The sequence below is a fragment of the Ranitomeya imitator genome, chromosome 2 (genome assembly GCF_032444005.1).
Source record: "Ranitomeya imitator isolate aRanImi1 chromosome 2, aRanImi1.pri, whole genome shotgun sequence".
NCBI lineage: Eukaryota > Metazoa > Chordata > Amphibia > Anura > Dendrobatidae > Ranitomeya > Ranitomeya imitator.
The window spans coordinates 498,796,319-498,821,981 of NC_091283.1; the positions used below are offsets into that span (position 1 = coordinate 498,796,319).

General features: G+C 44.5%; 1 protein-coding gene across 2 annotated transcripts in view; it reads left to right on the forward strand.

Annotated features, from left to right (window-relative positions):
* The first annotated feature begins 14,167 nt into the window (after positions 1-14,167).
* LOC138664657 (keratin, type I cytoskeletal 47 kDa-like) overlaps positions 14,168-25,663 on the forward strand; it is a 64,225-nt gene continuing 52,729 nt past the window's right edge. The window contains exon 1 of one of the 2 annotated variants that reach the window (XM_069751551.1): positions 14,168-14,426. In XM_069751551.1, the coding sequence (XP_069607652.1) occupies positions 14,350-14,426 (77 nt within the window). In that variant the 5' untranslated portion in view covers positions 14,168-14,349. The remainder of the gene's footprint in view (positions 14,427-25,663) is intronic. The other variant, XM_069751553.1, reaches the window with a different exon arrangement.

Sequence of the window (25,663 nt, forward strand, 5' to 3'; positions counted from 1 at the left end):
TTTTTTATTTTCCCAATGGTAAAAGGAGAAACTGAACCACGAAAGTTGTTGTCCAATTTGTCCTGAGTACGCTGATACCTCATATGTGGGGGTAAACCACTGTTTGGGCGCACGGCAGGGCTTGGAAGGGAAGGAGCGCCATTTGACTTTTTGAATCAAAAATTGGCTCCACTCTTTAGCGGACACCATGTCACGTTTGGAGAGCCCCCATGTGCCTAAAAATTGGAGCTCCCCCATAAGTGACCCCATTTTGGAAACTAGACGCCCCAAGGAACTTATCTAGATGCATAGTGAGCACTTTGAACCCCCAGGTGCTTCACAAATTTATCTGTAAAAATGAAAAAGTACTTTTTTTCACAAAAAAATTCTTTTCGCCTCAATTTTTTCATTTTCACATGGGCAAATAGGATAAAATGGATCATAAAATTTGTTGGGCAATTTCTCCCGAGTACGCCGATACCTCATATGTGGGGGTAAACCACTGTTTGGGCACACGGCAGGGCTCGGAAGGGAAGGCACGCCATTTGGCTTTTTAAATGGAAAATTAGCTCCAATCATTAGCGGACACCATGTCACGTTTGGAGAGCCCCTGTGTGCCTAAACATTGGAGATCCCCCAGAAATGACCCCATTTTGGAAACTAGACCCCCAAAGGAACTAATCTAGATGTGTGGTGAGGACTTTGAACCCCAAGTGCTTCACAGAAGTTTATAACGCAGAGCCATGAAAATAAAAATAAAAAAATATTTTCTCAAAAATGATTTTTAGCCTGCAATTTTTTATTTTCCCAAGGGTACCCGGAGAAATTTGACCCCAAAAGTTGTTGTCCAGTTTCTCCTGAGTGCGCTGATACCCCATGTGTGGAGGTAAACCACTGTTTGGGCACACGTCGGGGCTCAGAAGGGAAGTAGTGACTTTTGAAATGCAGACTTTGATGAAATGGTCTGCGGGCGTCACGTTGCGTTTGCAGAGCCCCTGATGTGCCTAAACAGTAGAAACCCCCCTCACGTGACCCCATTTTGGAAACTAGACCCCGAAAGGAACTTATCTAGATGTGTGGTGATCACTTTGAACCCCCAAGTGCTTCATAGAAGTTTATAATGCAGAACCGTGAAAATAATAAATACGTTTTCTTTCCTCAAAAATAATTATTTAGCCAAGAATTTTTTATTTTCCCAAGGGTTACAGGAGAAATTGGACCCCAAAAGTTGTTGTCCAGTTTCTCTTGAGTACGCTGATACCCCATATGTGGAGGTAAACCACTGTTTGGGCACACGTCGGGGCTCAGAAGGGAAGTAGTGACTTTTGAAATGCAGACTTTGATGAAATGGTCTGCGGGCGTCACGTTGCGTTTGCAGAGCCCCTGGTGTGCCTAAACAGTAGAAACCCCCCACAAGTGACCCCATTTTACAAACTAGACCCCCCAAGGAACTTATCTAGATATGTGGTGAGCACTTTGAACCCCCAAGTGCTTCACAGACGTTTACAACGCAGAGCCATGAAAATAAAAAATCATTTTTCTTTCCTCAAAAATGATGTTTTAGCAAGCATTTTTTTATTTTCACAAGGGTAACAGGAGAAATTGGACCCCAGTAATTGTTGCGCAGTTTATCCTGAGTATGCTGGTACCCCATATGTGGGGGTAAACCACTGTTTGGGCACACGTCGGGGCTCGGAATTGAGGGAGCACCATTTGACTTTTTGAATACGAGATTGGCTGGAATCAATGGTGGCGCCATGTTGCGTTTGGAGACCCCTGATGTGCCTAAACAGTGGAAACCCCTCAATTCTACCTCCAACACTAACCCCAACACACCCCTAACCCTAATCCCAACTGTAGCCATAACCCTAATCACAACCCTAACCGCAACACACCCCTAACCACAACCCTAACCCCAACACACCCCTAACCCTAACCCTAACCACAACCCTAATTCCAACCCTAACCCTAAGGCTATGTGCCCACGTTGCGGATTCGTGTGAGATTTTTCAGCATCATTTTTGAAAAATCCACGGGTAAAAGGCACTGCGTTTTACCTGCGGATTTTCCGCGGATTTCCAGTGTTTTTTGTCCGGATTTCACCTGCGGATTCCTATTGAGGAACAGGTGTAAAACGCTGCGGAATCCGCACAAAGAAATGACATGCTGCGGAAAATACAACGCAGCGTTTCCACGCGGTATTTTCCGCACCATGGGCACAGCGGATTTGGTTTTCCATAGGTTTACATGGTACTGTAAACCTGATGGAACACTGCTGCGAATCCGCAGTGGCCAATCCGCACCGTGTGCACATAGCCTAATTCTAAAGGTATGTGCACACGCTGCAGAAAACGGGGCGGATTCGCAGCAGTTTCCCATGAGTTTACAGTTCAATGTAAACCTATGGGAAACAAAAATCGCTGTACACATGCTGCGGAAAAACTGCACGGAAACGCAGCGGTTTACATTCCGCAGCATGTCACTTCTTTCTGCGGATTCCGCAGCGGTTTTACAACTGCTCAAATAGAAAATCGCAGTTGTAAAACTGCAGTGAAATGCGCAGAAAAAACGCGGTAAATCTGCCATAAATCCGCAGCGGTTTAGCACTGCGGATTTATCAAATCCGCAGAGGACCAGAATACGTGTGCACATACCAAAACCCTAACCCTAACTCTAGCCCTAACCCTACCCCTAACCCTACCCCTAACCCTATTCTAACAGTGGAAAAAAAAATTCTTTATTTTTTTATTGTCCCTACCTATGGGGGTGACAAAGGGGGGGGGGGGGGTCATTTATTATTTTTTTTATTTTGATCACTGAGATATAATCTATCTCAGTGATCAAAATGCACTTTGGAACGAATCTGCCTGCCGGCAGATTCGGCGGGCGCACTGCGCATGCGCCCGCCATTTTGGAAGATGGCGGCGCCCAGGGAGAAGACGGACGGACCCCGGGGGGGATCGGAGCATGGGGTGGTGGATCGGAGCGCGGGAGGGGTGGAACGGAGCATGGGGGGGGATGCATTGGAGCATCGGGGGGTGGATCGGACTGCAGGGGGGGTGGATCGGACTGCAGGGGGGGTGGATCGGAGTGCAGGGGGGGGGTGGTTGGAGCATGGGGGGGTGATTGGAGCACGGGGGGAGCAGACAAGAGCACGGGGGGAGCGGAGCACATGACGGAGGGGAGCCGGAGCAGTGTACCGGACAGATCGGAGGGCTGGGGGGGGGGGGGCGATCGGTGGGGGCACATTAGTGTTTCCAGCCATGGCCGATGATATTGCAGCATCGGCCATGGCTGGATTGTAATATTTCACCAGTTATAATAGGTGAAATATTACACATCACTGATTGGCAGTTTCACTTTCAACAGCCAATCAGAGCGATCGTAGCCACGGGGGGGGTGAAGCCACCCCCCCTGGGCTAAACTACCACTCCCCCTGTCCCTGCAGATCGGGTGAAATGGGAGTTAACCCTTTCACCCGATCTGCAGGGACGCGATCTTTCCATGACGCCACATAGGCGTCATGGGTCGGATTGGCACCGACTTTCATGACGCCTACGTGGCGTCATGGGTCGGGAAGGGGTTAATGATATCATTTTGGTTCAGATACGTTCTTCTGATCGCCGTTATTGCATTTATTGACCAAAAAATGTAATTCGGGCGCTTCTAATTTTTTTTCTCGTTACGCCGTTTAGTGATCAGGTTATTCCTTTTTTTTATTGATAGATCGGGCGATTCTGAATGCGGTGATACCAAATATGTGTATATTTGATTTTATTTTTATTGTTTTATTTTGAACGGGGCGAAAGGGGGGTGAATTAAACTTTTTTTATTTCATATTTTTTTAAACTTTTTTTTTTTTTTAACTTTTGCCATGCTTCAATAGCCTCTATGGGAGACTAGAATCTGGTGCAATTGGATCGGCTCAGCTGCATAGGAGCGATCATCAGATCGCTCCTATGTAGCTGAATTACAGGCTTGCTATGAGCGCCGACCACAGGGTGGCGCTCACAGCAAGCCGGCATCAACAACCATAGAGGTCTCAAGGAGACCTCTGGTTATGGTGACGCATCGCTGACCCCCGATCATGTGACAGGATCGGCGATGCGCGCATTTCCGGCCGCACGGCCTGAAGCGGTAGTTAAATGCCGCTGCCAGTGTTTGACAGTGGCATTTAACTAGTTAATAGCGGTGGGTGGATCGCGAATCCAATTGCAGCTATTGCGGGCACATGTCAGCTGTTCAAAACAGCTGACATGTCGCGGCTTTGATGTGGGCACACCGCCGGAGCCCGCATCAAAGCGGGGCTTCTGACCTCGGACGTACTATCCCGTCTGAGGTCAGAAAGAGGTTAATTTGCAGATTAAATTCTTATATTTTCATAGGGGTGTGAATACTAAATGTTTAGGTTTCTTTTACATTTTTTTTCGAATCCGTCTTCATAAGATATATATATATATATATATATATATATATATATTTGTATATATTTCAACTTTTATTTTTTCCTGTTTTTAGGGGACTTGAACCTGCGATCAGTGACTATAAGGCCGGGTTCACATTGCGTTAACAGCAGCCTGTTCAGCACATACGCTAACGGGCTGCTGTTAACGCAAGTGCCGACTTTGGCACAGCGCTATCGCAGATGGAGCTTCTGCTAGCTCTATCTGCGCTAGCGGTGCCAGACCCGGAAACGCTGCAGCCCGTGTCTCGGGGCCCGTCACTCAATGACGGCACATCACTAGCGCAAGCCCATTGTGGACGTGCACTAGCGATGTGCCCGACATTGGATTCAATGGCGGCGTTAACGGACTACGTTACACCGCGTTATGCCGCGGTGTAACGTAGTCCGTCTAACGGACGGGTTTAACGCAATGTGAACCTAGCCTAATTGTCATGTGATCACAACAGCGCTGGCTCAGGGAAATTGTCACTCAGGTGCTTTCACATTGTGCTTGGAGACATGCTCGGTGGCCCCATCGGGCATGCGTTTGGACCCCCACGTCGGTCAAATGCGCCAATGGTGTCATAGACTATACTGGTGCTGACAGAGGCAACGTGCCATCTGCTGTGCATCATTTTCAAGAGGCAGATACCCAAACGTAGTAGACTTAGTCTGCAAAAAAATGCTGTGCTAATGGTGTAGAAAAATCTGCACGGAAAACGCAGCAGACTCAAAATAGAACCATGTCAATTCTTTATGCAGATCTGCTGCGTTTCTGCACCCATTCCATAATCGAAATCTGCAGAGGTTAAAAAAGGAAGAAATCCGAACAAAAATCTGCAGCGTGTGCACATACCAAAAAAATAGATACAGAGAAGACAGGCTAACGGAGCGCCAGGTTGGCGGTCAGGGGAGATGTTGATTGAGAAAGGTCCTGTGGAGACCAGACTGAACCAAAGGATCCATTTTGTCTCCCAGATGAAATCTGCTTCTGCACAGCAAACTTGACATTTCCTTTTATAGAAGTAATCACGCGCGCATTTCTCCTTGATATTGTAGCCTTTCACCCACATACCAGATATTGTAACTTTTCACTAGTATAGATTTGCTTTGTAAGTGATTATGAAATATGAGCGCTTGTGCGCATGTCTGTAAATGCCTAACTTCTTACTATATAAAGAAGGGGCAGCGCCCAGTGAGGCAGGCGTGCTCCGGGGCTACCCCTGTTTATGAACACACAACCTTTGTGCTGTGTGTCATTTACTTGGATTCCTCAATCCAGGAAGCCAGGGACGGAAGAGGACTCAACATTTCTTGGCGCCCGAAACAGGGACCCGAGGCGAGAGTGTCTACTCGAGATTCACCTACGGATACGGACAACGGAGATCTGGGATAATGGACGGCAAATTAATTGAAAAACCTGGCCAGGTAAGAGACATTATTAGTTCTCTTTTATCTGCCCTGTATTATCCGAAAGATCTCTACGAGCCGTGTCACGATGGGTTAGTCTAGTAGTGAGTAGATACCTATAAAACTCGGGTTACCATATTGTATAGATTTATGAGTCCTGTCCCTGGCAGTGTGTGAACAAGTGTGAAGGTTGTGGCATGTTATGAAAGAAGGATAAAAGTACGTAGAACAATAAGCCGAAATTGTTAGGACAAGTCTTATTAGTGAAGTCAGCCTAACTGGGTCATGTGGTTGCGTCCTTTCGGGGAGACCTCCGCCCATGCTTGACTCTCTTTGAGAAACTTGTTCCTTCATTTTTGGATAAGATCAAAAACCAGAAACATGAAGTATATCGACTTGAGAAGTATAGATAAAATTTAATATTTATTAATGCACATCTAGCAATATAAAATTGATTAGAAACAACAAATCCAGCTATATAATCACAATATATGGTACAGAAATACTTGAATATTGAAAATGGGTGCAGTAAAGACCATGTTGTATCATGGAAGTAGCAAAAAGGGGGAGGTATATGGAGGCTCAGTAGCACAAAATCAATAACTACCAATAGGGAAAAATAAAGTGCTCAGTGCTGAATAAATTCCCTAGCAGCTAAATGGGGTGCGAACATGCTATCAAGTAAAGGGTAAGTACCCTATAGTTCAGCCACCCCACATTAGTCCATATATAGGAGGATTAGTCCCTTATCCATATCTTACCCTTTTGCTTCTCCATGGTCCACAACACGCGCGTGTTGTGGACCATGGAGAAGCAAAAGGGTAAGATATGGATAAGGGACTAATCCTCCTATATATGGACTAATGTGGGGTGGCTGAACTATAGGGTACTTACCCTTTACTTGATAGCATGTTCGCACCCCATTTAGCTGCTAGGGAATTTATTCAGCACTGAGCACTTTATTTTTCCCTATTGGTAGTTATTGATTTTGTGCTACTGAGCCTCCATATACCTCCCTCTTTTTGCTACTTCCATGATACAACATGGTCTTTACTGCACCCATTTTCAATATTCAAGTATTTCTGTACCATATATTGTGATTATATAGCTGGATTTGTTGTTTCTAATCAATTTTATATTGCTAGATGTGCATTAATAAATATTAAATTTTATCTGTACTTCTCGAGTCGATATACTTCATGTTTCTGGTTTTTGATCTTTGTGGAAGTATCTCAGGGTATTTACCCCATTGGTCCCGTGTAATCCAGACGGGACTGTTTATTTGGCAATGGTATCTGTTTCCGAGATTTTGTTTCTGATTTTTGGATAAGAGTTTGATAGAATGAGCCCAGGACACGAGTCCATGAGCCTGGGACAAGTATGATAACAGAGACGGAGAGTTTGGTGATCTGTTTGGTGTTGCTGATCCTGTTTGCGTGCATTGTAGGAATCAAGTTTATTCTGCACATTAGAAAGAACGGAGCAGATCAGCCCTTCAATATCTTAGCTCCCTAGGAAAGAAGACAACGAGACATCACTCTAGTGAGGTGATTGTCCAAACGTCACCTAGGATAAGTGTAGCTATTATTGAAAAGAAAAATGGGAAATAAACAGACAAAATCCGTCTTAGGACAAGTAGAAGCAAAAGATATCATACAGGAAAGATGTGGAAAGACAGTCAGAAGGCAGATCAGAAGGGTAAGAAAAAAATTGGGAATTTCAGAAGCACTTATGTTTAGCACTGAATGGGAAAGATTGAGTAAAGAACGAGGTGGAATTATCAGGGATAATGGGTGGGAAGAAATCATACACTGTATGATAAAGGTCTCAAAAACAGCTAAAGAGGAGAATTGGAAGTATGATCCAGACACTTCCAAATGGAGTATGGGTACGAGAAAATGTTGTGCTACGACTCATTCAGTTCCTCCTCCTTATCTAGATCCGAATGTTCAACCATTTGTACCTTCAGGAGGTACAGAGGAAGGGAAACCCATACCAAATTTATATCCTGGGTTAAATGGGGTGGAAGGATGGGTGTGCAAAAATTGTGGCCAGCAGAATCCAGACTGGAGAACTGAATGTTCTGCCTGTGGGGCCCCCAGAGGTCATCAATTGTTAGCTCCTGTTAGGATAGTACCGAAACCCTTCAGAGAAACTGGTGTAGATGGAGCAATGGCAACTAGATATCACCAAACCCGACAATACTTCCCTTGGTCCCCCGCTGAAGGAATGTCTCTTCTACATAATGCACCAGATCCTACCCAGTACCCAGTTAGATTCGCACAGTATATACAGCAAATTATGCAGACTCATGCAGGAGTCTGGGCAGATGGAGAGGAATTATGTAGAATGAAAATGACTCCTGGTCTCTTCCAGGAACTGCTAACACATCTACAGGGACACAGGCCACAGGTGGGACAGGAGCTACAAGAGGGACAAGCGGGACAAGGTGCCTTACAAACGATAGAATCAGGAACACAATTTGTAGACCATTTAATAGTTTTCATGAGGCAGAAACAGAGGCAGAGAGGAACAACGGGAGTGGTGGCTCAGAGACCTGGACAATCGGTAGATGAATATTATCTAGGGGTAGAGAATAATTTTAGAGATGAAGGAATAGATCTAACCGCTCCAGGAATGATGAGGTTAATTACAAAAACCTTTATAGATGGATTGTCTCCAAAAGTAAAGGAAAAACTTAAGGCTGCAACTCCTGATTGGAGAACCTTGGAAGACCCACACTTGGCCAGGCAAAAAGCCGTAGGGATAGAGTTGGATTTAAGAGAAAATCATAAGCCTGTCAGAATAGCGCAAGCAAACACAACAGGTGGAAGGGCAAGACATAATTTTCCCTGTCATTACTGCAAGAAACCAGGACATTTCCAGAAAGAATGTAGAAAGAAGCAGGCAGACATAAAATCAGGAAAATTTGTACCAAAGAATAAGCCCTCAGACATCCAACAGACATCCATAGTGGATGGTCCCATACCAGACTCAGATTGACTCAATGTGTTACAAACTTCCCTACCAGCTAGAAGACCTATAATACAGGTGAATGTGGGGGGAAGAGAGATTCCATTTTTAATAGATACAGGTGCAACTTCCTCAATTTTGAATCAAGATTTTCTTCCAAACCCGGAAGATATTTCACAACAAACAACTTTTGCTGAGGGTTATGATGGGGTAATTCAAACACTACCATACACTGTGCCCCTAGAGGTCTCCTTAGGACCTAAATGTTTTGCATCCAGATTTTTTTATGCCAGAGGTGCCCCAACATGTTTGTTGGGAACTGATGTCTTGAAGAAATTAGAAGCTAACATCAATTTTAGGGAAGATGGCACAGTCATGCTGACTATCCCTGATGATGCAGAAACATTAGAACAATATGTCAGAATTCAGGCTTTTGAGGATTATACTGAAGAAAAAGAGTACACCACAGATCTAGACCTCTCAACAGTCCCAGAAACACTGTGGGCACAGGGTGACACTGATGTGGGATTATTGCATATCTCTCCTGTAAAACTATCTGTGCAACCAGGAACTGTTCTCCCACAGCTCAGACAATACCCTGTGAGTGCCCAGCAGGAACTAGCGATTACAAAACAGATAGAGGGATATAGAGAGAAAGGGGTTTTGGTAGAGATACAATCACCTGCTAACACTCCTCTGTATCCAGTCAAGAAGAGAACTCTTGATAAGGGTTCTATGCCCAAATATCGTATGGTACATGATCTAAGAGAAATAAACAAAGTTCTAGATCCAATCACCCCAGTTGTACCCAATCCTCATACGTTACTATCACAGATACCAGCCAGTTCTCAAGTGTTTACTGTAATAGATCTTTCAAATGCATTTTTCTCGGTTCCTTTACACCAAGACAGTTGGCATTTGTTTGCATTTACATTTAAGGGCAAACAGTTGGCGTGGACACGCCTTCCACAGGGAATGATACACTCCCCTACTCTTTATTCAAATGCCCTACAAACAGTCCTTCAGAGGTTTGAACCCGAACCACAGGTAGTAATTTTGCAGTATGTGGATGACCTACTACTTTGCTGCCCAGATCTAGAAACTGCAGAAAGGTCCACTGTGAGTTTACTATGTTTCCTAGAAAAAGAAGGGTGTAAAGTGAATAGACAAAAGCTACAAGTTTGTCAGACCAAAGTGGTCTTTCTAGGTCATTGCATTTCTCAAGGTAAAAAGCATCTTACACCTCAAAGAACTGAAGCAATAAGACAGATGAATGAGCCTAGAAATCATAAACAGCTACGAGCATTTTTAGGAATAGTGTCTCATTGTAGACAATGGATTATACATGCCAGTCAACTAATGCAACCACTGTATGACTGTGTAAAAAGTGAACCTTATTTGTTGACAAAAGAAGGTCAGATTTCGTTCCAACAATTAAAAGATGCCCTTGTTTCAGCTCCAGCGTTAGGGCTACCAGACTACACCAAACCATTTCAGCTTATGGCTGCAGAAGTTGATTCCCATGCTACAGGAGTTCTTACCCAGAAGCATGCAGGGAAACAAAGACCAATTGCATATCTTTCAGCAAGGTTAGATCCCGTAGCTAGAGCAGCGCCAACCTGTGTACGTGTAGTTGTTGCTGTCTCACTATTGTTGGACAAAGCATCAGAAATTGTCCTAGAGCATCCACTCACAGTTCAAACTACACATGATGTTTATGGGATATTAAACCAGGTCCAACCAAAACACATCTCCATGGCCAGACATTTGCGGCTTCAGTGTTCTTTGCTGCTACCCTCCACTATCACATTTGCAAGGCTTCAGACTCTCAATTTAGCTACACTGCTACCTCTCGAGTCTGAAGGGGGGAATAAGGACACTGATACACAAATTTTTTCCCTACAGACACACATGATTGTACAGAGCTCATTTTACAAGAAACGGTAGGCTTACCCAATGTATCCGAAACACCACTTCAAAATCCAGATTTAGAGCTGTTTATAGATGGTAGTAGGTTTGCAGATGACACAGGTAACTTCCATACAGGGTATGCAGTTGTGTCAGGATCTGAAACTCTCAAAGCAGAACCGCTTCCACCGAAACAATCTGCACAAGAAGCAGAACTAACAGCATTGATTGAAGCTCTAAAATAGCTGAGAATCAGACAGCTAATATATACACTGATTCTAGGTATGCACATGGTATTGTGTTTGATTTTGGAGTAATCTGGAGAGCTAGAGGTTACATGACAGCGTCAGGACAACCTGTAAAACATGCTTCTCTGATCAAACAGATCTTAGAGGCTGCACAAGAAACAAAAGAAGTAGCAGTAATCAAGGTAGCTGCACATGTGAGACTCGACACTAGGGAATCTAGGGGAAATGATAGGGCTGATAAAGCAGCCAAAGCAGCAGCAGTCAAACCCTTACAACAGGTCCATACTGTAAACCTCACAGAAAATACTGAAGATAGACTGAGACAAGCACAGGAAGATGCAGGAGAAGAGGAGAGGGACAGGTGGAAAAAGGAAGGGGCAGAAGAACAAGAGGGAATTTGGAAGAAAAATGGACTAATATGTCTACCTAGAGCCTGGTACCCGATAGTAGTTGGTGGATTACATCACCCTACGCATGTGTCTGTAAATGCAATGACACTACTGGCAAAGCAAGTCTGGTTGGCTCCAGGTTTTGGCAACTACGCAAGAGACTATTGTGCTGCATGCGCTATATGCCTGACACATAATCCCGGACAGACAGCAAAGACCCCTATGAAGCACCATGTCCGACCTCTCTACCCGTTTCAACGGTTACAGATAGACTTTATCCAGCTGCCAAAGAGTAATGGGTATGAGTATGTGTTGGTGTGTGTGGACATGTTCTCGGGGTGGCCAGAGGCCTATCCAGTTCGGAAGGCTTCAGCTAAAAACACTGCTGTAAAGCTAGTTACCGAACTGGTGCCCCGTTATGGTCTCCCTGAAGTGATCGAGTCAGATAGGGGTACTCATTTCACTGGAGAAATATTTCAAAATGTACTAAAAATGTTGGGTGTTGAAAGTCAGTTACACACTCCGTATCATCCTCAAAGTTCTGGTAAGGTAGAACGCATGAATGGAACTTTAAAATTAAAAATACAGAAAGCCATGGCTGAAACAGGAAAGCCTTGGACAGAATGCCTTTCACTGGCCCTTTACTCAATACGCAATACCCCAAGGGGTAAGACTAAACTGTCTCCATATGAAATTTTGTTTGGCAGGACTGCCAATTTAGGATGTTACTTTCCACAGCAACTTGTGTTAAATATTGAATCACTGACTTCCTATGTGCAAAATCTTCAGAAACAATTAACTAAGGTGCATGCACAAGTTTTTGCTTCCCTTCCAGATCCTGATAACACTGAAGGAAGTCACAAGTTGGAACCAGGTGATCAAGTCTATATAAAAAGACACACCAGAAAGGCTCTTGAACCAAGATTTGACGGACCCTTCCAAGTCCTGTTGACAACACCTACATCAGTCAAGCTTGAAGGAAAGGCATCATGGATACATGCAAGCCATTGCAAAAAAGCAGTATAAAACTCATGATATTGATGTTAATAATGTTAACCTCAACGGAGGCATGGGAATTCCCAACAAAATTGCTAGTACCATTTTTATTTATCCTATGTTAACACAAATGTGGGATAAATTAGTTAGAGCCACGGATTATCTAGATGATCAGATCTGGGATATATTGGATATACTAAACACTAGTGTAGCTGTACAGAATCAGCTTAAAATAGTCGTCAACCAACATACCCTGGTATTGGATTACCTAACTGCCTCACAAGGGGGTATGTGTCAAATCATTGGACCCACCTGCTGTCATTATATAGACCCGAATAGTACTATGAGTACATTTAAATTAAAGGACGTACAACGACTCAGAGATCAGTATGACAAAGACAATGACCAGAATAAGGATAGCTGGTGGTCAGATACCTTTTCTTTTCTTAACCCAGCCAACTGGTTCAGAGGGATCGGTGGGTGGGTTGCCGGGATTATGCAGAGCATAATACATATAGTTATGATTATTGTAATCATATATGTGTTATTCAAGATTGTACTCAAGGGTATCTCAGTATGCACAAATAAATTTTGTGTAATAGATGCAAGAGTATAAAGTTTATTATTGCCGTACTAATTTTCTTTTATATTTTAGTATACTGCCGCATAAAGAAGAAAATGCACAAGCTTCATGCAAAAATTTATGACAAATAATAAAAGAATATGTCAAAGGGGGGAATTGTGGAGACCAGACTGAACCAAAGGATCCATTTTGTCTCCCAGATGAAATCTGCTTCTGCACAGCAAACTTGACATTTCCTTTTATAGAAGTAATCACGCGCGCATTTCTCCTTGATATTGTAGCCTTTCACCCACATACCAGATATTGTAACTTTTCACTAGTATAGATTTGCTTTGTAAGTGATTATGAAATATGAGCGCTTGTGCGCATGTCTGTAAATGCCTAACTTCTTACTATATAAAGAAGGGGCAGCGCCCAGTGAGGCAGGCGTGCTCCGGGGCTACCCCTGTTTATGAACACACAACCTTTGTGCTGCGTGTCATTTACTTGGATTCCTCAATCCAGGAAGCCAGGGACGGAAGAGGACTCAACAGTCCGATGCAGCTCCTGTCGGGTGCTTCAGGAGAGGAATAAACAGTGAGTTGCAGGATACTCCGGTCACATGGGAGCGCACAGGACACAGACGCCACCTGATGAAGACGGAGCTGTTCCGTCAAAACGCGTTGTGGATTTCAATAAACAAAGAAACTTTTAATCCTTTCATCTGTGTCCTGTGCGCTCCCATGTGACCGGAGTATCCTGCAACTCACAGACCAAAAAAAAGGCACAGATTCTGACCTGAGTTTTCTGCCAAGAAATGCAGAATCTGCACAGAAAATTCCACAGACAAATCTGCAACATTTGCATATAGCCTTATAATCTATGGTCCTGTCGGCGCTATAATCTATGGTCCTGTCCAGATTCTGTTTTGTGGGCAATCTATTTATACATTTGCCTCTTGAGGGCAGAGGATAGTACTGCAGTGTGCAGGCGCCGGAAAGGTCAGAGGCCCGTGGCTGAAGATCAGAAGAGGACGTCTTGTAATGAAGATAGGAGGCGCCGCAGCGGACCAGACACCCATCCGACCTGACCAGCAGCGGGACCGCCCCTGGGTGACTATAATATAACGTCTTTTTCTCCTCTTTCAGGTAACATCGGGGGCTTATCTACAGCATTACAGAATGCTGCAGATAAGCCCCTGATGCCGGTGGGCTTACCTCACCCGCGATTTTCGGGGTGACAGGTTCCCTTTAAATTGTCTGTCATCCGCTTCCGTCTGGACGTCCTCGAATCCCACAATCCACCGCGCCGCATCGGAAGTGCGCTGACCGCCATATTGGAACCGCCGCTGGGATCCAGGCCGCCTGTGGGATCCCGGCTGCCGCTACCACTTCTCGGCACCCTCCCCCTCTCACTGAGCACACTCCCCCGTGTCTCCACATGACTCGCTGCCGTCAGCCTGTCACATCCCTGTCATGGCCGGCAGCGGAGGAGGACCGTGTGGGAGCCATGTGCAGGTAATCACTGTACGGGGGCTGTGAAGGGGGCGGCGGGAGCTCCGAGGGAGGAGGCAGCAGCCGTAGTTAGGAGCTGAAGAGAGCACAGACCACTTCTGCGCATCCTCCCCTCTCACCAAGCACATTCCCCCGTGTCCCCACATGACTCGCTGCCCTCAGCCTGTCACAGCCCTGTCATTGGCGACACGCACGCAAGCTGGGCTCACACTGCACGAGGGAAGGGGGGGCTCACAATACATGGTGGGTCTGACAATACAGAAGGGGTCTCACACTGCAAGGGAAGGGTGCTCACAGTACCCAAGGGAGCTCACACTGCACAGGGGGAGGTCTAACAATACACGGGGGTCTCACGCAAGGAAAGGGGTGCTCACAATACACGGGGTTTCACTCTGCAAGGGGAGGGGTGCTCACACTGCAAGGGCAGGGGGGGTCTCACAATACACAGGGGGGTCTCACACTGCAAGGGAAGGGGTACTCAATACACAGGGAGGCTCACTGCAAGGGGAGGGGTGCTCACAATACACGAGTCTCATACTGCACAAGGGGTGTCACAATTCAAAAGAGTTCTCACACTGCATGGGAGGTCTCACTGCACAGGGGTGTCACTGCATGGTGGTGGGGGTGTCTCATAATACACAGTGAGACTCACACTGCACAGGAGGGGGACGATAATACAGAATATAATCTGCAAGGACCCCATGCCGCAAGGACCCCTCCCCATCACTCGGATCCAGACCACGGGGTACCATCCCCGTCGGGCAGCCGTAGCTCTTGGGGACGAGACATTCTCAGTGCTGCAAAGCCTGCCCCCATCGGGACGTCACCACTCTCCTGATGCGATGGCATCGGGCCTCCATCTAGTGTGTACCTAAGCCCCGACAGGGCCATTGAACTGGTGCCTGACGTAATGTGAAAGCACCCTACCCCAAGCACCGACCCAGTAAACTTGAATGGTGGCTGGGGTGACAGGACCCTAAACTCAGGTGTCTATCCAGACATTCGGATGGTGTTCCGGGTCTGTGTCATGGTTGCAAGACCTGGCCCCCCTCTAAGGGTATGTGCACACATTCCGGATTATTCGCGGATTTTTCACCTTTTTGCGCGTTTTTTTCTGCGGCTTTCAAAGGCAAAAACGCTTAAAAAACGCAAACATTAAGCATCCCATCATTTTTAATGGTTTCTGCAATTTTTGTGCACATGTTGCGTATTTTTACGCAAAAACAAAGCATGCGGAAAAATAAGCAGCATGTTCATTAATTTTGTGGATTTTATGCAGATTTCCCACTATATTATTGCATTGGGAACCTCCGGAAAAAACGTGAAAAATCCGCACAAAAAACACGAGAAAAACGCGTGCAGAACTCCTGCGGAAAACCTCAGGATTTTCTCAGGAAATTTCTGCATACTTTCCAGACGTGTGCACATACCCTAAGGGTGGTTTCACATTTGCGTTTTTTTTTGCGTTTTTACGGTAAACAACGCAAAAAAACGCATGTGTTTTCCCCCCTATATTTAACATTAAAAACGCATGCGTTTTTTGTATGCGTTTTGACGCTTTTTGCAACGCATGCGTTTTTTTCTGCATGCGTTGTGTTGCAGAAATGCAACATGTAGTATTTTTAGCGGCTTTTTTTTTGCCGCAAAAAAAACCGCATGCTTTTTTTGCGGCAAAAAAATGCATTGCTGTCTATGTAAACGCATGCGTTTTTAACCACATGCATTTGCACGCGTTAAAAACGCATGCGTTAAAAAAAAAAAAAAAAAAACTGATAAACCACCCCCACACCATAAAATTGATAGAGGGATCCTACCCCTAACCCTACCCCTAAACCTAACCCTACCCCTAACACTACCCCTAACCCTAATCCTTTTAAGGTTAGGGGTAGGGTTAGGATCCCTTTAGGGTTAGGATCCCTAAACCTAACCCTACCCCTAATTTCTTTAAGGGTAGGGGTAGGGTTAGGATCCCTTTAGGGGTAGGGTTAGGGTTAGGATCCCTTTAGGGTTAGGATCCCTAAACCTAACCCTACCCCTAATTTCTTTAAGGGTAGGGGTAGGGTTAGGATCCCTTTAGGGGTAGGGTTAGGGTTAGGATCCCTTTAGGGTTAGGATCCCTAACCCTACCCCTAACCCTAGCTCTTTCTGTTTATAATGGGTTTTTTACTTTATTTTGATGATTGGCAGCTGTCACACATTTATCTGCATGCGTTTAAAAAATACAAACACATGAAAAAACGCATGTAAACGCGTCAAAACACCGCGTTTTTTCACCACATGCAAAAACGCATGCGTCAAAAAACGCAGCGTTTGCACGCGTTTACATGCGTTTTTTCACCATGCGTTTTTTTTTTTAAAACACATGCGTTTTGAAACGCAAGTGTGAAACCAGCCTAACAGTTCAATTGAGCTGAACTTGACCACTAAGGCCACGATCAAACTATCAGTATTTGGTCAGTATTTTACCTCAGTATTTGTAAGCCAAAACCAGGAGAGGAACAATCGGAGGAAAAGTATAATAGAAACATGTGTATCACTTTTGTATTTATCACCCACTACTGGTTTTGGCGCAGGCGTACTTTGTCTGCCCTGTTGAGGGCAGAGCAAAGTACTGCAGTGTGCAGGCGCCGGGAAAGGTCAGGGAGGCCCAGCGCCTGCGCACTGCAGTACTTTGCCCTCAACAGGGCAGACAAAGTATGCCTGCGCTGGAGCCGCAGCGTGAATACAAGAAAAGGACGTCATTGTAAGAAGATGGGAGGGCCCCGGACCGCAGCGCCCATCGGACCAGAACCGGACCGGGACCGCCCCTGGGTGAGTATAATCTAACCTCTTTTTCTCCTCTTTCAGGATACATCAGGGGTTTATCTACAGCACTACAGAATACTGTAGATAAGCCCCTGATGCTGGTGGGCTTAGCTCACCTTAGATTTTGGGGGTGACAGGTTTCCTTTAAAAGCTGCCTGTGAAGATGCTTCAGGAGAATGATCTGCAGTTTCCTGAAGTGTTTTTTCCAAAACTCAGGGGTTCTGTTGGCATCTTTAACTGTAGAAAGACACCCTTAGGTCACGTTCACACGTTGAGGGTTTGGTGAGTTTTTTTTACCTCATTATATGTAAGCCAAAACCCCAAAACCAGGAGAGGAACAGTCAGAGGAAAAGTATAATAGAAACATATGCACCACTTCTGTATTTATCACCCACTCCTGGTTTTGGCTTACAAATACTAAGGTAAAATGCTGACCAAATACTGAAAGTATGCACTTGGCCTAAGGCCGGCATCACACTCAGCGTATGAAAATACGGTCCGTTTTTTACGGCCGTAATGCACAGAAATGTTCCCAAAATAGTGATCCGTATGTCATCCATAGGCAGGGTGTGTCAGCGTATTTTGCGCATGTCATCCTCCGTATGTAATCCGTATGGCATCCGTACTGCGAGATTTTCTCGCAGGCTTGCAAAACGGACATACAATGGATCCATGGGCTCAAATATTCGTTAAAACATATATATATATCAGTACAGACCAAAAGTTTGGACACACCATCTCATTTAAAGATTTTTCTGTATTTTCATGACTATGAAAATTGTACATTCACACTGAAGGCATCAAAACTATGAATTAACACATGTGGAATTATATACTTAACAAAAAAGTGTGAAACAGCTGAAAATATGTCTTATATTCTAGGTTCTACAAAGTAGCCACCTTTTGCTTTGATGACTGCTTTGCACACTGTTGGCATTCTAGTGATGAGCTTCAAGAGGTAGTCATTGGGAATGGTTTTCAATTCACAGGTGTGCCCTGTCAGGTCTAATAAGTGGGATTTCTTGCTTTATAAATAGGGTTGGGACCATCAGTTGTGTTGTGCAGAAGTCTGGTGGATTCACAGCTGATAGTTTTACTGAATAGACTGTTAGAATTTGTATTATGGCAAGAAAAAAGTAGCTAAGTAAAGAAAAACGAGTGGCTATCATAAATTTAATAAATGAAGGTCAGTCAGTCTGAAAAATTGGGAACACTTTGAAAGTGTCTCCAAGTGCAGTTGCAAAAACCATCAAGCGCTACAAAGAAACTGGCTCACATGAGGACCGCCCCAGGAAAGGAAGACCAAGAGTCACCTCTGCTTCTGAGGATAAGTTTATCCGAGTCACCAGCCGCAGAAATCGCAGGTTAACAGCAGCTCAGATTAGAGACCAGGTCAATGCCACACAGAGATCTAGCAGTAGACACATTTCTACAACAACTGTTAAGAGGAGACTTTGTGCAGCAGGCCTTCATGGTAAAATAGCTGCTAGGTTCACTGCTAAGGACAGGAAACAAGCAGAAGAGACTTGTTTGGGCTAAAGAACACAAGGAATGGACATTAGACCAGTGGAAATCTGTGATTTGGTCTGATGAGTCCAAATTTGAGATCTTTGGTTCCAACCACCGTGTCTTTGTGCGATGCAGAAAAGGTGAACGGATGGACTCTACATGCCTGGTTCCCACCGTGAAGCATGGAGGAGGAGGCGTGATGGTGTGGGGGTGCTTTGCTGGTGACACTGTTGGGGATTTATTCAAAATTGAAGGCATACTGAACCAGCATGGCTACCACAGCATCTTGCAGCGGCATGCTATTCCATCCGGTTTGCGTTTAGTTGGACCATCATTTATTTTTCAACAGGACAATGACCCCAAACACCTCCAGGCTGTGTATGGGCTATTTGACCAAGAAGGAGAGTGATGGGGTGCTACGCCAGACCTGAACCCAATCGAGATGATTTGGGGTGAGTTGGACCGCAGAGTGAAGGCAAAAGGGCCAACAATTGCTAAGCATCTCTGGGAACTCCTTCAAGATTGTTGGAAGACCATTCCTGGTGACTACCTCTTGAAGCTCATCAAGAGAATGCCAAGAGTGTGTAAAGCAGTCATCAAAGCAAAAGGTGGCTACTTTGAAGAACCTAGAATATAAGATATAATTTCAGTTGTTTCACACTTTTAAGTATATAATTCCACATATGTTAATTCATAGTTTTGATGCCTTCAGTGTGAATGTACAATTTTCATAGTCATGAAAATGCAGAAAAATCTTTAAATGAGGTGTGTCCAAACTTTTGCTCTGTACTGTATATACACCTATATTATGTGTAGACATTTATTTTAGCTATTCTAACCTGTCAGTGTGATTTTACTGTACGCCACACTGAATTGCTGGCTTTTCTGTAGAACACCGCTGCGTATTTCTCGCAAGTCACACTGTTGGTCCATGTGTAATTCGTATTTTTCTCACCCCCATAGACTTTCATTGGCGATTTTTTTTTTTTTGCGCAGTACGCTGACAAACGCAGCATGCTGCGATTTTCTACGGCCATAGAAGACCGTAAAATACGGCAGATAGGAGCTGGGCCGTAGAGAATCATTGTACCGTGTGCAATCCGTATTTTCTGCACCTCTCATACGTCCGTAAAACTTGCTAGTGTGACGCCGACCTAAGGCTTTGTACACATGACATCTTTTTCAGGCAGATTTTGCTTGGAATCCACCTGAAAAATCGCCCCTTAAAATCAACATATGCAAAGCAATGTCAAAACAGCCTTGCTATGTCACGTCTTTGAACTGCTTCAGGCTTCAAAAACTCAGCAAAAGACTCCGTGTGCATGTAGCCCCATCTTCTTTCAAAGCTCTTGGTATTTGTAGAATTTCCTCTCCAAAAACTCCTGATAAAAACTCAGTGTGAACACTTTCCTTTATGTGCACTGAGTATGTGCACACAGCGTCTGTTTCAGGCAAATTTTGCCTGAAAAAGCGCTGGAAAATGATGACATTACTTTGCATATATTCAGTCTTTTGTTACTTTTTCTAACCGATTTTGCCGTGTACAAACTCTGCTAAATCCTGACTGTAACAAGGGCTTAATAGGAGCACAAGCCCAGCAACCAGTGTGGATGGAGAACTCAGTTGGCTCAGACTCAGAGCAGTCATCTGACATCTAAGCTGTGCTCTCACCCTAGTGGCAACTACAGGAAAAGCTAGGAAGCGGGAGAAGTCATTCAGTGGGGCAGGTCCACCTTTCACCATAGCTACACAGAATGGACATGCCTGCCTCTGGGGTTGGTACACCAGAGTATTTTTTAGCTAGATAACTCTTTCCGTTGAATTTTGTACTAGATTGTAAAACTGATAATATCGGAGATAATGGGGTTAGATTAAGTTATAAATTAATCCCAAAATCTCCATTGTGCTGCATGTATGTAACAGAGGAGATGCTGAGTACACCAAGACTGTCCTACAGAAGGAAATACACTTCCGTGAACTACTTCAGCATAATATAGAAAGCAGGCGTACCGGGCAGTCGGCGCCGATAGATCACTCCCATTCTCCATTTTATCTTACTGTCATTAATCTGGAATTAACGAATATAACTCTCATTAATACTATAAAGACTCCATAGAGCCCTTTCATTCCAGAAATCAGTGGTAACCCAAGGTCAAGTCCTTATCAGTGGCATTGCCCATGGCCCAATAGGAGTGTTAAGCCGGCGTCACACTGGCGTATTGTATCGGATGCGAGATCATCGGATGCAATATGCTAATGACACTCGGCTCCTGCTCGCAGCAGAACAGGAGCCGAGTGTCAGGCGTCTGTGCTCCGATTCTCTCGCACAGGGAGGATCGGAGCACAGCTGCGGAGGAGGCGGATAAATGAATTTCTCCATCTCCTCCATTGCTGGGGTCTGCTTATAATGCACATCACTCGGATGATATCCGAGTGGTGTGCGCAGTCTCACTCGCACCCATAGGCTTATATGGGTGCGAGTGAGCTGAGAGTTTTCCTCGGTCCGAGACAATCGCAGCATGCTGCGATTGTCTTGGACCGAGGAAAACGGCCGACAAAAAGTCGGCTGCTGGGAGCTGCCCCCTAGTTTAAAGGGAACCTGTCATCTGAATTTGGCGGGACTGGTTTTGGGTCATATGGGCGGAGTTTTCGGGTGTTTGATTCACCCTTTCCTTACCTGCTGGCTGCATGCTGGCTGCAATATTGGATTGAAGGTCATTCTCTGTCCTCCATAGTACACACCTGCACAAGGCAAGATTGCTTTGCGCAGGCGTGTACTATGGAGGACAGAGAATGAACTTCAATCCAATATTGCAGCCAGCATGCAGTCAGCGGGTAAGGAAAGGGTGAATCAAACACCCAAAACCTCCGCCCATATGACCCAAAACCAGTCCCGCCAAATTCAGGTGACAGAGTCCCTTTAACATTGGTCCGAGTGCAATGCGATTTTTTTTTTTTTTTTTATCGCATTGCACTCGGCCGTTTAAAACGCCAGTGTGACGCCGGCCTTAAGGTGCCAGCTGTATGTAAAGGCGCCATATACATTACACTAAAGTAATCCGAACCTGACAACTTTGAAGGGATTGGCTTTATTCAGCTACTTGATTTCAAAGGGGTTACACGTGGAGGAAAGACAATTATAGCAGCTAAATAGGAAAGGGTTCTTTACAGTATGAGCAATCAGACTGGAACGCCGACCACAATAGCTAGTAATGGCACTTACTATAACAACATTTAAAAGGTCTGGATGCTTTTTTTCAACAAAACCTGACATTGTGAGTTATAAATAATCTAGCAATATAAAATATATAACTTTGAAGATAGATTGAACGTGATGGTTCTAGGTCTTTTTTTCAACCTATGTAATTATGTGAACTGTACATTATAGGAAAATTCTTTAAATGTAATTGCCTATAACATTTTTCTACAAGTAATTTCCCCTTATTTTTTCTGTGTAAAGTGCTAGTTATAAATCTAATCTCTGGATTTAAAAAGTGCAAAATACCCCTGAAACATTTGCACGTTTAATCTGTATTTCTTATGGTGCCTAAGGGAAGCCATAATGATAGGCGCCTGCTTGGTAACAAGTGCAGTTATTTGCCTCTATAATTAAGTGAATTACCAATGATGAAAGGGTTAATACATGGGTCCTGCATCAGTAATAGCCCCTGCAGTAACCATGACAACTGTTATGAGGTCATAAACAAGTGTGATAAAGAAGATTCCATAATAGAAGGCCGCACTGCCACGATCAGCGCCATTACTGATGCGCCTGAGGACGTTGAGCTTGACCACCCCATGTAATGTGCTGACCTTGATGAAATTTGGAGGTTCTAGCAGTAAAAGGGTTTGTCTGCTTTAGACACCACCAGGGCATGGGAAGGTAACCGATAGGGGCCCCTAGCACAGGATCCCCTTCTGTTACCTTCTACAAAGAGCTGCTCTCCTTTGGGAGTTCATGGAAGCACCTATGACTTTAATGGGTGATAAATTGGGATGGGAGAAGGAGGGAGGGGGTATTTCTCCTATTAGGGGTTATCCAGTATGAACAATCCCTGTTACCGAAAGTCTAAATTTATGAGAGGTGGACCGGGATCTGTAAGGAAGAAATGGGTCCTCCATCTGGGCAATCAGATCAACTAAATTGGCTCTAACAACCAATGTGGTGACCGATATCGCAGCCAGATCTATCCCACATTGGGTTTATCACATTTATAGTCTATATTTCTTATGATGTTCTCTGTAAATCTGGTAAAATGTACAAATGTTAAATCTTGTTACATCTGTTGTATATCGGCACTAACTCTCTAAGCCCAAGGGAAGGGCAATCCTCCAGCCATGGTTTCCTAGAGGTTTCCACCACGGGGTTTTTCCTCTCCTGAGTGCTGGAGGTTGACTCTTCGTGAGTTGGGGTTGTGCCATTTTTGGTGTCATGTGAATGTAAATAAAATTGAGAACGTTTGACACCTAATTACAATGCTTCGTATATTTATTTTGTGTGCCTCTGTGTGCTTAATTTTGTTTGGCAGTCGGGGTCCATGACATGTCACTGTGTCATAGGGCCGGACATCTGCCGGCCACAGTTTTGCCCCAGGTGTTGCTCCTGCTCTGCTGAATATCATGGAGCAGAGAAGATAAGCAAGTGTGCACTCATCATTGGAATTAGGCTACTTTCACACTAGCGTTGTGTGACGGACATCGCTATGCGTCGTTTTGGAGAAAAAACGCATCCTGCAAAGTTGCCCGCAGGATGCGTTTTTTCTCCATAGACTTGCATTAGCGATGCATTGCGACGTATGGCCACACGTCACATCCGTCGTGCGACGGATGCGTCGTGTTTTGGCGGACAGTCGGCACAAATAAAGTTACATGTAACTTTTTTGTGCGTCGCGTCCGCCATTTTCGACCGCGCATGCACGGCCGACTCTGCGCCCCTTCCTCCCCGGACATTACAATGGGGCAGCGGATGCGTTGAAAAACTGCATACGCTGCCCCCGTTGTGCATTTCTTTCACAACATGCGTCGGAACGTCGGCCCGACGCATAGCGAGGGGCCCGTACTGACGCAAGTGTGAAAGTAGCCTAAGGACTTATATTACAGCAGGATTGCAAGCAGATTCCTCGACTCATTCACACAGTGAGTATTTTACATCAGTATTTGTCAGCTAAAAAAACAGACAGGAGCAAACACTGAGAAAAATAATAACTGAATGACTTTCACCTCTTCTGTGTTTTGGATCCACTCCTAGAGTCTGTTAACAAATACTGATTATTTGTAAAATAATATGAAAAAATGCTGTAAATCTTTCTGACTTCATCATTACGTCGATGACACCGCTGCAGTCAGTAACTTAGCTCAGTGACTCTGCTTGAGTTGACATCATAAGCTGCTGAGCTCACTAATTGTCTGCAGCGCTGTCGATGTGAAGCCAGCGCTGCAGACAATAACAGATACCATGGGTGGCACCAGAGATTCAGCCCTGGAGCAGAGGGGAGTGTGTAAAGTACAGGGGAACAGAGATTTCACTTTCTGAATACCCTTCATAAAAACCAACGCATTTCGAACCAGGACTAAGAACATTGTAACGTTTGAAACGCGCTGGTTTTTATAGAAAGTGGTCACTTCAACCTTTTGCAAAGTTTGCATATTTTTTCACTTTTTTAATGGATTAAATAAAAAAAATTATGCTCTGGAAGCTGGATCCTTTACCGTTCTTGGACTTGATTACTTTTTTTAATACTACAAAACTTGAGGTGTGTTGACTTTTTGAAATCTTGCAAATTATATGTGTTTTATTTGCGGGATTTCCCCATACACTTTAATGAGATGCCAAATATTCGCATATAAAAAAATTCATATGGGTTTTTATTACATTTCAGGAGCAAATGGATGTAATCCACATGCACACATAACTATCAATAAAGTATTATCAAAGCTCACAGCAAACAAGAAGTTTACAAAACAAAGTAATTTTAATTAAAAAATTATATTCAAAAAGAAGCAAGAGCGAAACTGAAAACAAATGCAATAAAACATGTAAAAAACACTCAAAAGACAGCGAAGAAACAAATAACCTAATCTGGCAAGTTGAAGAATGAAATTCTGCAGGAAATATACAGCGTCAAAATCTCACCAAATACTCATCGTAGAAACATAGCCTTAGAGCAGTGTTCCCCAAGTCCGGTCCTCAAGAGCCACCAACAGATCATGTTTTTAGGATTTCCTTAGTATTGCACAGGTGATAATTGCATCACCTGGACAGGCAAGCATTCAATGACCTGTGCAATACTAAGGAAATCCTCAAAACATGACCTGTTGGTGGCTCTTGAGGACCAGAGTTGGGGAACACTGCCTGAGAGGGTAATTTCACTGATTGTGAGACGGGAGATGAGAGACAAGTCTGCTGCCAATGGGAGAGAATTTGTGGTCTAAATTATGAGATTGTCCAGCTAAGATAAAAGTTCACAAAAAACCCCAAAACAAAACATTTTGATATGGTATCTTGAAGAATACTAAGGAATATAGGGGTGTCTTTTGTCTGTGATCCTCGTGGTCAGTGTGGTTACAGAGAACGTTTTGCTCTTGCTTCCGGACGGCTGTTATACCCTGCAGTAACTGACAATCCATGGATGTGAATAAGCGCTGTATTGTGAGCGGCAGCCAAGGCCGTAGTCATGGCCCACATAGGTGTCTGCTTTATCGTCCCCTGAGCACACGCATCACATATATACAGTCCCACTGTCTCACTTGCCTGGTTCTCAGTGGCCTCCCTTAGACGCAGGGACACTTCTTCACAAAAAGAGACAGAGTTCAATTCCAACTTAAAAGTAGAACTTTGCTTATTTCCAATCGCAGCACGTCCACATCAGTTACAGCATCAACACAGACTTCTGCACAGTTCACATCCTTCGCTTTCCCTGTGCTCT